This window comes from Toxoplasma gondii (genome assembly GCF_000006565.2).
Source record: "Toxoplasma gondii ME49 unplaced genomic scaffold asmbl.1867, whole genome shotgun sequence".
Taxonomy (NCBI): domain Eukaryota; phylum Apicomplexa; class Conoidasida; order Eucoccidiorida; family Sarcocystidae; genus Toxoplasma; species Toxoplasma gondii.
The window spans coordinates 1-11,863 of NW_017383901.1; the positions used below are offsets into that span (position 1 = coordinate 1).

Genomic DNA, 11,863 nt, shown 5'->3' on the forward strand with positions numbered 1-11,863 from the left:
AATAACGATCCATGAAACGAACAAAGGTGGCTTTGAAAGCAGACCTTGAAAATTTCTGCATGTGACTTGTTCATTACGAAGTGCAAGACAGGGAACAGTTAGCCTCAACTACGCCAGGGCTGCGCAGCACACCAATTTCGCGTCCTCGCAACATCCTGGTATTTCTCCGTGTAGTGTCGTTAGCCGATTACTGTCACACCATACCGAAACATGTGGCACCGCCACGAACAGCAAGTAGCGAATTCGGGAACGAATGAGCATGGATATCAGACATCGGTAAAGGTTATCGCGCATCGCAGGACAGACACGCAGCCTCTGACGCGTGTCGGAAACACGTCATCGCGTAGCGTTCACCACCTGTACTCTGCATGATGTAATGCCCCCGATGAAGCGCAAAGCACCATTTCTAGTCTCCATTAGGTCCCCGTCCTGTACATATGCAGCCAAGCCGCGAAGGCCCAAAACAAATGCATACAGCGAATCATGTCTCACCCGTTCCTCCATGTCCGCCAGACAACCAGACAACCCCGACGCCTGTGGCGCCCCCGAACGCAACACGTCGTCCGTTCCTGCCAGAGTGATGTCCGACCAATGGCTGGCGGCCGCGCCGCAAATGGAACGTGGACATGTCACCCGCACAGCGCGTCCGCCGCCCGCTAACTACACCTCATTGCGATGACCCAATCAGCAGTAGTCTCTACGCTACGTGGTGCAGCAGACGCCACGAGACACACCACCCGCCCCCGGGTCCTTTTGCTCCCTTACCTCCCGCGCCTGGGCAATACGCCCGACCATCTCCCAGACAGACTACACGACGACACACAACTAATAACCTCTCACCCATCCGCGCATTTACGCGACGAGTCGCATACCATACAACGCCGGACCATGTGGCGCCGCCACACCCACCACGTCGACAATTCGTGCCACAGCGACGTCGGACCTCTGGCTGTCACCTGCGGCGGAAAATAGACATCGCTACACCGCCCACACAGCGCTTCCGACGCGAGCCGACAAACCCTCAACACGTAACCTCCATCACGTGTAGTCTCTGCATGGCCTGACGTCCGAGTCGAAACACGAAACCCGCTCTCTCATTCTCGCTCACTGTCGCTTCCTGTCAACGAGCAGCCACGCCGGAAAACCACCTGCCAATCCGACACAGCGAAGCACTTCTCACGCGGCCCTCCATTCACCACCCCCCACCCCCTCATCCCACCCCGCAACCTGTAGAGCCGCCAAACGCAACACGTCGGCAGTTCGTGCCAGAGTGATGTCGGACCTCTGGCTGGCGGCCCCGTCCCAAACGCAACATGGACATGCCGCACGCACATTGCCTCCGCTGCCACCTAGCAATACCTCCTCGCGATCACCCCATCAGCAGTAGTCTCGACGCTACGTGGTGCGGCAGTTGCCTCGAGACACAGAACACGCCCGCGAGTCCGTTTCATCTCTTACCTCCGCCTCCTGAAGAATACGCCCAACAATATCGCAGACAGACTGCACAACGACACACAATCTATAACCGCTCACCCATCCGCGCAGGTACGCGACGAGACTCATATGGGAAAAAGGCAGGACCATGTGGGGTCGCCACACGCCACAGGCGGCGTATTCCGAAACGTGTGAACTCGGATCGTTCGCTTCCGCAACTGGATTGGCCCACGCATCCCACGCCGGACACTCACTCTCTGAAGGATACCGACAACACGTCACCGAGGTGCAGGAACAAGTTGTCCTTTCTCCACGGGGTCGTATTCGCCTCCGAAGATGAGAGATGCTACGTCTTTCACCCTTGTATTCCCTCCGTGAACAGCCGTCGCCACAGCAAGATTCTACCAAGCAAAGAAACACGCTGCAGCAGGCGACGCAGCGAGATTATCTCAAATGGTACCCCAGACTGTTACCTCTCAACATCTGTGGCGGCGCCACGCGCAGGACGTCGAAAACTTGTGGCAGAGTGCCGTCGGACCTCTGGCGAGCACATGTGCCGCTAACGTAACAATGACATGCCGGTCGCACAGTGCCTCCGCCGCCTGCTAACAACACCTCATCGTGGTGACCCCATCAGCAGTAGTCCCGACACTACGTGGTGCGGCAGTTGCACCAAGGCACAGAACACGCCCCCGGAATTTCTTCTTCTCTTACATTCAGGACCTGAACAAAACGCCCAACAATCTCGCAGAGAGACTGCACAAGGACACACAGCCAACAACCTCTCATCCATACGCGCATGGACTCGACGAGTCGCATACCATACAACGGCTGGGCCATGTGGCGCCGCCACACCCAACACGTCGAAAATTCGTGCCAGAGTGGCGTCAAACCTCTGGCGAGCACCCGTGTCGCAACTGCAACAATGACATGCTCGTCGCACAGTGCCTTCGCCGCCAGCTATCAACACCTCATCGCAGTGATCCCATCAGCAGTAGTCTCTACGTGGTGCGGCAGCTGTCTCGAAACGCTAAACACGCCCGCGCGTCCGTTTCTTCTCTTACCTGCGCCGCCTGACAAATACACCCAACAATGTCGCAGAGGGACTGCACAACGACACACAACCAATAACCGCTCACCCATCCGCGCAGGTACGCGACGAGACTCATACGGGAAAAAGGCAGGACCGTGTGGGGCCGCCACACGCCACAAGCGGCGTATTCCGAAACGAGTGAACTCGGATCGTTCGCTTCCGCAACTGGATTGGCCCACGCATCCCACGCCGGACACTCACTCTCTGAAGGATACCGACAACACGTCATCGAGGTGCGGGAACATGTTGTCCTTTCTCCACGGGGTCGTATTCGCCTCCAAAGATAAAAGACGCTACATCGTTCACCCTTGTATTCCCTTCCTGTACAGCCGTTGCCACGGCGTGAAAGCACTGGACATTGACACAGCCTGCGGCAGGCTATACAGCGATAATATCTTGCAACGTACCGCAGACTGTTACAACCTCCTGACAGCTGTGGCGCCACCAAACGCAACACGACGACAGATCGTGCCCGAGTGATGTCGGACGTCTGGCTGGCGGCCGCGCCACACACGCAACGTGGACATGCCGCCGCCACAGTGCCTCCGCTGCCACCTAGCAATACCTCCTCGCGATCACCCCATCAGCAGTAGTCTCGACGCTACGTGGTGCGGCAGTTGCCTGGAGACACAGAACACGCCCGCGAGTCCGTTTCTTCTCTTACCTCCACCTCCTGAAGAATACGCCCAACAATATCGCAGACAGACTGCACAACGACACACAACCAATAACCTCTCACCCATCCGCGCAGGTACGCGACGAGACTCATATGGGAAAAATGCAGGACCATGTGGGGTCGCCACACGCCACAAGCGGCGTATTCCGAAACGAGTGAACTCGGATCGTTCGCTTCCGCAACTGGATTGGACCACGCATCCCACGCCGGACACTCACTCTCTGAAGGATACCGACAACACGTCATCGAGGTGCGGGAACATGTTGTCCTTTCTCCACGGGGTCGTATTCGCCTCCAAAAATAAAAGACGCTACATCGTTCACCCTTGTATTCCCTTCCTGTACAGCCGTTGCCACGGCGTGAAAGCACTGGACATTGACACAGCCTGCGGCAGGCTATACAGCGATAATATCTTGCAACGTACCGCAAACTGTTACAACCTCCTGACAGCTGTGGCGCCACCAAACGCAACACGACGACAGATCGTGCCCGAGTGATGTCGGACGTCTGGCTAGTGCCCGCGCCACACACGCAACGTGGACATGCCGCCGGCAAAGTGCCTCCGCTGCCAGCTAGCTACACCTCATCGCGGTGACCCCATCAGCAGTAGTCTGTACGTGGTGCGGCAGTTGCCTCGAGACACAGAAAACGCCCGCGAAACCTGTTCGTCTCTTACCAGCCGGACCTGAACAAAACGCTCGACCATCGCCCAGCCAGACTGCATAACAACACCAGCAATAACGTGTCACCGATCCGCTCATGCACTCGACGAATCGCATACCATACTACGGGAAGATCATGTGGCGCCGCCACACCCAACACGTCGACAATTCGTGCCAGGGTGCCGTCAGACCTCTGGCGAGCACCTGCGCCGCTAACGTAACAATGACATGCCGGTTGCACAGTGCCTCCGCCGCCAGCTAACAACACCTCATCGCGGTGACCCCATCAGCAGTAGTCCCGACATTACGTGGTGCGGCAGTTGCACCAAGGCACAGAACACGCCCCCGGAATTTCTTCTTCTCTTACATTCAGGGCCTGAACAAAGCGCCCAACAATCTCGCAGAGAGACTGCACTACGACACCACCAATAACCTCTCATCCATACGCGCATGCACTCGACGAGTCGCATACCATACAACGGCCGGGCCATGTGGCGCCGCCACACCCAACACGTCGACAATTCGTGCCAGAGTGATGCGGCACCTCGGGGAGCACCTGTGCCGCAACTGGAGCAATGACATGCCGGTCGCACAGTGCCTCCGCGGCCAGCTATCAACACCTCATCGCGGTGATCCCATCAGCAGTAGTCTCTACGTGGTGCGGCAGTTGTCTCGAAACGCAGAACACGCCCGCGCGTCCGTTTCTTCTCTTACCTCCGCCTCCTGAACAAAACGCCCAACAATGTTGCAGACGGACTGCACAACGACACACAATCAATAACCGCTCACCCATCCGCGCAGGTACGCGACGAGCCTCATACCGGAAAAAGGCAGGACCGTGTGGAGCCACCACACGCCACACGCGGCGTATTCCGAAACGAGTGAACTCGGATCGTTCGCTTCCGCAACTGGATTGGACCACGCATCCCACGCCGGACACTCACTCTCTGAAGGATACCGACAACACGTCATCGAGGTGCGGGAACAAGTTGTCCTTTCTCCACGGGGTCGTATTCGCCTCCGAAGATAAAAGATGCTACATCTCTCTCCCTTATAATCCTTCCTGTACAGCCGTTGCCACGGCGTGAAAGCACTGGACATTGACACAGCCTGCGGCAGGCTATACAGCGATAATATCTTACAACGTACCCCAGACTGTTACAACCTCCTGACAGCTGTGGCGCCACCAAACGCAACACGCCGACAATTCGTGTCCGAGTGATGTCGGACCTCGGGGAGCACCTGTGCCGCAAATGAACCATGGTCGTCCCGCCCGCACAGTGCCTCCGCCGCCAGCTAACTACACCTCATCGCGGTGACCCCATCAGCAGTAGTCTCTACGTGGTGCCGCAGTTGCCTCGAGACACACCACATGCCCGCACATCCTTTTCCTCTCTTACCTCCCGCGCCTGAACATAACGCCCGAGCATCTCCTAGACAGACTGCATAACGACTCACAACCGGTAACCTCTCATCCATACGCGCATGCACTCGACGAGTCGCATACCATACAACGGCCGGACCATGTGGCGCCGCCACACCCAACACGTCGACAATTCGTGCCAGAGTGATGCGGCACCTCGGGGAGCTCCTGTGCCGCAACTGGAACAATGACATGCCGGTCGCACAGTGCCTTCGCCGCCAGCTATCAACACCTCATCGCGGTGATCCCATCAGCAGTGGTCTCTACGTGGCCCGGGAGGTGTCTCGAAACGCAGAACACGCCCGCGCGTCCGTTTGTTCTCTTACCTCCGCCTCCTGAACAAAACGCCCAACAATGTCGCAGGCGGACTGCACAACGACACACAATCAATAACCGCTCACCCATCCGTGCAGGTACGCGACGAGACTCATATGGGAAAAAGGCAGGACCATGTGGGGCCGCCACACGCCACAAGCGGCGTATTCCGAAACGAGTGAACTCGGATCGTTCGCTTCCGCAACTGGATTGGACCACGCATCCCACGCCGGACACTCACTCTCTGAAGGATACCGACAACACGTCATCGAGGTGCGGGAACATGTTGTCCTTTCTCCACGGGGTCGTATTCGCCTCCGAAGAAAAATGATGCTACATCTCTCTCCCTTATAATCCTTCCTGTACAGCCGTTGCCACGGCGTGAAAGCACTGGACATTGACACAGCCTGCGGCAGGCTATACAGCGATAATATCTTGCAACGTACCGCAAACTGTTACAACCTCCTGACAGCTGTGGCGCCACCAAACGCAACACGACGACAGATCGTGCCCGAGTGATGTCGGACGTCTGGCTAGTGCCCGCGCCACACTCGCAACGTGGACATGCCGCCGGCAAAGTGCCTCCGCTGCCAGCTAACTACACCTCATCGCGGTGATCCCATCAGCAGTAGTCTCTACGTGGTGCGGCAGTTGTCTCGAAATGCAGAACACGCCCGCGCGTCCGTTTCTTCTCTTACCTCCGCCGCCTGAAGAATACACCCATCAATGTCGCAGACGGACTGCACAACGACACACAATCAATAACCGCTCACCCATCCGCGCAGGTACGCGACGAGACTCATACGGGAAAAAGGCAGGACTGTGTGGGGCCGCCACACGCCACAAGCGGCGTATTCCGAAACGAGTGAACTCGGATCGTTCGCTTCCGCAACTGGATTGGCCCACGCATCCCACGCCGGACACTCACTCTCTGAAGGATACCGACAACACGTCATCGAGGTGCGGGAACAAGTTGTCCTTTCTCCACGGGGTCGTATTCGCCTCCGAAGATAAAAGATGCTACATCTCTCTCCCTTATAATCCTTCCTGTACAGCCGTTGCCACGGCGTGAAAGCACTGGACATTGACACAGCCTGCGGCAGGCTATACAGCGATAATATCTTACAACGTACCCCAGACTGTTACAACCTCCTGACAGCTGTGGCGCCACCAAACGCAACACGTCGACAGATCGTGCCCGAGTGATGTCGGACCTCGGGGAGCACCTGTGCCGCAAATGAAACATGGTCGTCCCGCCCGCACAGTGCCTCCGCCGCCAGCTAACTACACCTCATCGCGGTGACCCCATCAGCAGTAGTCTCTACGTGGTGCCGCAGTTGCCTCGAGACACACCACATGCCCGCACATCCTTTTCCTCTCTTACGTCCCGCGCCTGAACAAAACGCCCGAGCATCTCCTAGACAGACTGCATAACGACTCACAACCGGTAACCTCTCATCATACGCGCATGCACGCGACGAGTCGCATATCATACACCGGCCGGACCATGTGGCGCCGCCACACCCAACACGTCGACAAATCGTGCCACAGCGACGTCGGACCTCTGGCTGTCACCTGCGGCGGAGCTTAGGCATCGCTACACCGCCCACACAGCGCTTCCGACGCGAGCCGACAAACCCACAACACGTAACCTCCATCACGTGTAGTCTCTGCATGGCCTGACGTCCGAGTCGAAATACGAAACCCGCACTCTCATTCTCGCTCACTATCGCTTCCTGTCAACGAGCAGCCACGCCGGAAAACCACCTGCCAATCACACACAGCGAAGCACTTCTCACCCGGCCCTCCATCCACCACCACCCACCCCCTAATCCCACCCCGCAACCTGTGGAGCCGCCGAACGCAACACGTCGGCAGTTCGTGCCAGAGTGATGTCGGACCTCTGGCTAGCTAGTGCCCGCGCCACACACGCAACGTGGACATGCCGCCGGCACAGTGCCTCCACTGCCAGCTATCAACACCTCATCGCGGTGATCCCATCAGCAGTAGTCTCTACGTGGCCCGGGAAGTGTCTCGAAAAAGGGAACAGGCCCGCGCGTCCGTTTTTTCTCTTACCTCCGACACCTGAAAAATACACCAAACAATGTCGCAGACAGACTGCACAACGACACACAATCAATAACCGCTCACCCATCCGCGCAGGTACGCGACGAGACTCATACGGGAAAAAGGCAGGACCGTGTGGGGCCGCCACACGCCACAAGCGGCGTATTCCGAAACGAGTGAACTCGGATCGTTCGCTTCCGCAACTGGATTGGCCCACGCATCCCACGCCGGACACTCACTCTCTGAAGGATACCGACAACACGTCATCGAGGTGCGGGAACAAGTTGTCCTTTCTCCACGGGGTCGTATTCGCCTCCGAAGATAAATGATGCTACATCTCTCTCCCTTATAATCCTTCCTGTACAGCCGTTGCCACGGCGTGAAAGCACTGGACATTGACACAGCCTGCGGCAGGCTATACAGCGATAATATCTTACAACGTACCCCAGACTGTTACAACCTCCTGACAGCTGTGGCGCCACCAAACGCAACACGTCGACAATTCGTGCCAGAGTGATGTCGGACCTCGGGGAGCACCTGTGCCGCAAATGAAACATGGTTGTCCCGCCCGCACAGTGCCTCCGCCGCCAGCTAACTACACCTCATCGCGGTGACCCCATCAGCAGTAGTCTCTACGTGGTGCCGCAGTTGCCACGAGACACACCACACATCCCCGGGTCCGTTTCTTCTCTTACCTTCACGGCCTGAGCAAAACGCCCGAGCATCTCCTAGACAGACTGCATAACGACTCACAACCGGTAACCTCTCAGCCATATGCGCATGCACTCGACGAGTCGCATACCATACAACGGCCGGGCCATGTGGCGCCGCCACACCCAACACGTCGACAATTCGTGCCAGAGTGATGCGGCACCTCGGAGAGCACTTGTGCCGCAACTGGAACAATGACATGCCGGTCGCACAGTGCCTCCGCCGCCAGCTATCAACACCTCATCGCGGTGATCCCATCAGTAGTAGTCTCTACGTGGTGCGGCAGTTGTCTCGAAACGCAGAACACGCCCGCGCGTCCGTTTGTTCTCTTACGTCCGACGCCTGAACAAAACGCCCAACAATGTCGCAGACGGATTGCACAACGACACACAACCAATAACCGCTCACCCATCCGCGCAGGTACGCGACGAGCCTCATACCGGAAAAAGGCAGGACCGTGTGGAGCCACCACACGCCACACGCGGCGTATTCCGAAACGAGTGAACTCGGATCGTTCGCTTCCGCAACTGGATTGGCCCACGCATCCCACGCCGGACACTCACTCTCTGAAGGATACCGACAACACGTCATCGAGGTGCGGGAACAAGTTGTCCTTTCTCCACGGGGTCGTATTCGCCTCCGAAGATAAAAGATGCTACATCTCTCTCCCTTATAATCCTTCCTGTACAGCCGTTGCCACGGCGTGAAAGCACTGGACATTGACACAGCCTGCGGCAGGCTATACAGGGATAATATCTTACAAAGTACCCCAGACTGTTACAACCTCCTGACAGCTGCGGCGCCACCAAACGCAACGCGTCGACAGATCGTGCCAGGGTGATGTCGGACCTCGGGGAGCCCCTGTGCCGCAAATGAAACATGGTCGTCCCGCCCGCACAGTGCCTCCGCCGCCAGCTAACTACACCTCATCGCGGTGACCCCATCAGCAGTAGTCTCTACGTGGTGCCGCAGATGCCTCGAGACACACCACACGCCCACACATCGTTTTCCTCTCTTACCTTCCGCGCCTGAACATAACGCCCGAGCATCTCCTAGACAGACTGCATAACGACCCACAACCGGTAAGCTCCCATCCATAGGCGCATCCACTCGACGAGTCGTATGCCATACGACGGCCGGGCCATGTGGCGCCGCCACACCCAACACGTCGACAATTCGTGCCAGAGTGATGCGGCACCTCGGGGAGCACCTGTGCCGCAGCTGTAACAATGACATGCCGGTCGCACAGTGCCTCCGCGGCCAGCTATCAACACCTCATCGCGGTGATCCCATCAGCAGTAGTCTCTGCGTGGTGCGGCAGTTGTCTCGAAATGCAGAACACGCCCGCGCGTCCGTTTCTTCTCTTACCTCCGCCTCCTGAACAAAACGCCCAACAATGTTGCAGACGGACTGCACAACGACACACAATCAATAACCGCTCACCCATCCGCGCAGGTACGCGACGAGCCTCATACCGGAAAAAGGCAGGACCGTGTGGAGCCACCACACGCCACACGCGGCGTATTCCGAAACGAGTGAACTCGGATCGTTCGCTTCCGCAACTGGATTGGACCACGCATCCCACGCCGGACACTCACTCTCTGAAGGATACCGACAACACGTCATCGAGGTGCGGGAACAAGTTGTTTTTTCTCCACGGGGTCGTATTCGCCTCCGAAGATAAAAGATGCTACATCCCTCTCCCTTATAATCCTTCCTGTACAGCCGTTGCCACGGCGTGAAAGCACTGGACATTGACACAGCCTGCGGCAGGTTATACAGGGATAATATCGTACAACGTACCCCAGCCTGTTACAACCTCCTGACAGCTGTGGCGCCACCAAACGCAACACGTCGACAATTCGTGTCCGAGTGATGTCGGACCTCCGGGAGAACCTGTGCCGCAAATGAAGCATGGTCGTCCCGCCCGCACAGTGCCTCCGCCGCCAGCTAACTACACCTCATCGCGGTGACCCCATCAGCAGTAGTCTCTACGTGGTGCCGCAGTTGCCACGAGACACACCACACGCCCCCGGGTCCTTTTCCTCTCTTACCTCCCGCGCCTGAACATAACGCCCGAGCATCTCCTAGACGGACTGCATAACGACCCACAACCGGTAACCTCTCATCCATACGCGCATGCACTCGAGGAATCGCGTACCATACAACGGCCGGACCATGTGGCGCCGCCACACCCAACACGTCGACAGATCGTGCCCGAGCGATGCGGCACCTCGGGGAGCACCTGTGCCGCAGCTGTAACAATGACATGCTTGTCGCACAGTGCCTCCGCCGCCAGCTAACTACACCTCATCGCGGTGATCCCATCAGCACTAGTCTCTACGTGGCCCGGGAGGAATCTCGAAATGCAGAACATGCCCGCGCCTCCGTTTGTTCTCTTACCTCCGACGCCTGATGAATACGCCCAAAAATCTCGGAGACAGACTGCACAACGACACACAATCAATAACCGCTCACCCATCCGCGCAGGTACGCGACGAGACTCATACGGCAAAAAGGCAGGACCGTGTGGGGCTGCAACACGCCACAAGCGGCGTATTCCGAAACGAGTGAACTCGGATCGTTCGCTTCCGCAACTGGATTGGACCACGCATCCCACGCCGGACACTCACTCTCTGAAGGATACCGACAACACGTCACCGAGGTGCGGGAACATGTTGTCCTTTCTCCACGGGGTCGTATTCGCCTCCAAAAATAAAAGACGCTACATCGTTCACCCTTGTATTCCCTTCCTGTACAGCCGTTGCCACGGCGTGAATGCACTGGACATTGACACAGCCTGCGGCAGGCTATACAGCGATAATATCTTACAACGTACCCCAGACTGTTACAACCTCCTGACAGCTGTGGCGCCACCAAACGCAACACGTCGACAATTCGTGCCCGAGTGATGTCGGACCTCGGGGAGCACCTGTGCCGCAAATGAAACATGGTCGTCCCGCCCGCACAGTGCCTCCGCCGCCAGCTAACTACACCTCATCGCGGTGACCCCATCAGCAGTAGTCTCTACGTGGTGCCGCAGTTGCCACGAGACACACCACACGCCCCCGGGTCCTTTTCCTCTCTTACGTCCCGCGCCTGAACGTAACGCCCGAGCATCTCCTAGACAGACTGCATAACGACTCACAACCGGTAACCTCCTATCCATAGGCGCATGGACTCGACGAGTCGCATACCATACAACCGCCCGGCCATGTGGCGCCGCCACACCCAACACGTCGACAATTCGTGCCAGAGTGATGTCGTACCTCGGGGAGAACCTGTGCCGCAAATGAACCATGGTCGTCCCGCCCGCACAGTGCCTCCGCCGCCGGCCAACTACACCTCATCGCGGTGACCCCATCAGCAGTAGTCTCTACGTGGTGCGGCAGTTGTCTCGAAATGCAGAACACGCCCGCGCGTCCGCTTGTTCGCTTACCTCCGCCGCCTGAACAAAAGGCCGGAGCTCTCCTAGGCAGACT

At 57.7% G+C, this 11,863-nt stretch overlaps 1 protein-coding gene across 1 annotated transcript; it reads right to left on the reverse strand.

Moving 5' to 3' along the window:
• Window positions 1–697: 697 nt before the first annotated feature.
• TGME49_329200 (hypothetical protein) lies at window positions 698–11,682 on the reverse strand (the record flags this gene model as incomplete). Its single annotated transcript, XM_018783116.1, has 24 exons — window positions 698–807; window positions 873–956; window positions 1,197–1,227; window positions 1,459–1,500; window positions 2,149–2,190; window positions 2,499–2,540; window positions 3,192–3,233; window positions 3,880–3,921; window positions 4,580–4,621; window positions 5,615–5,656; window positions 6,302–6,310; window positions 6,377–6,534; window positions 7,331–7,370; window positions 7,680–7,688; window positions 7,755–7,912; window positions 8,366–8,567; window positions 8,715–8,723; window positions 8,790–8,947; window positions 9,401–9,602; window positions 9,750–9,758; window positions 9,825–9,982; window positions 10,785–10,826; window positions 11,221–11,246; window positions 11,579–11,682. The coding sequence occupies 24 exons, from the start codon at window positions 11,680–11,682 to the stop codon at window positions 698–700; spliced, it is 1,803 nt and encodes a 600-aa protein (XP_018634666.1).
• Between the last annotated feature and the right edge of the window lie 181 nt (window positions 11,683–11,863).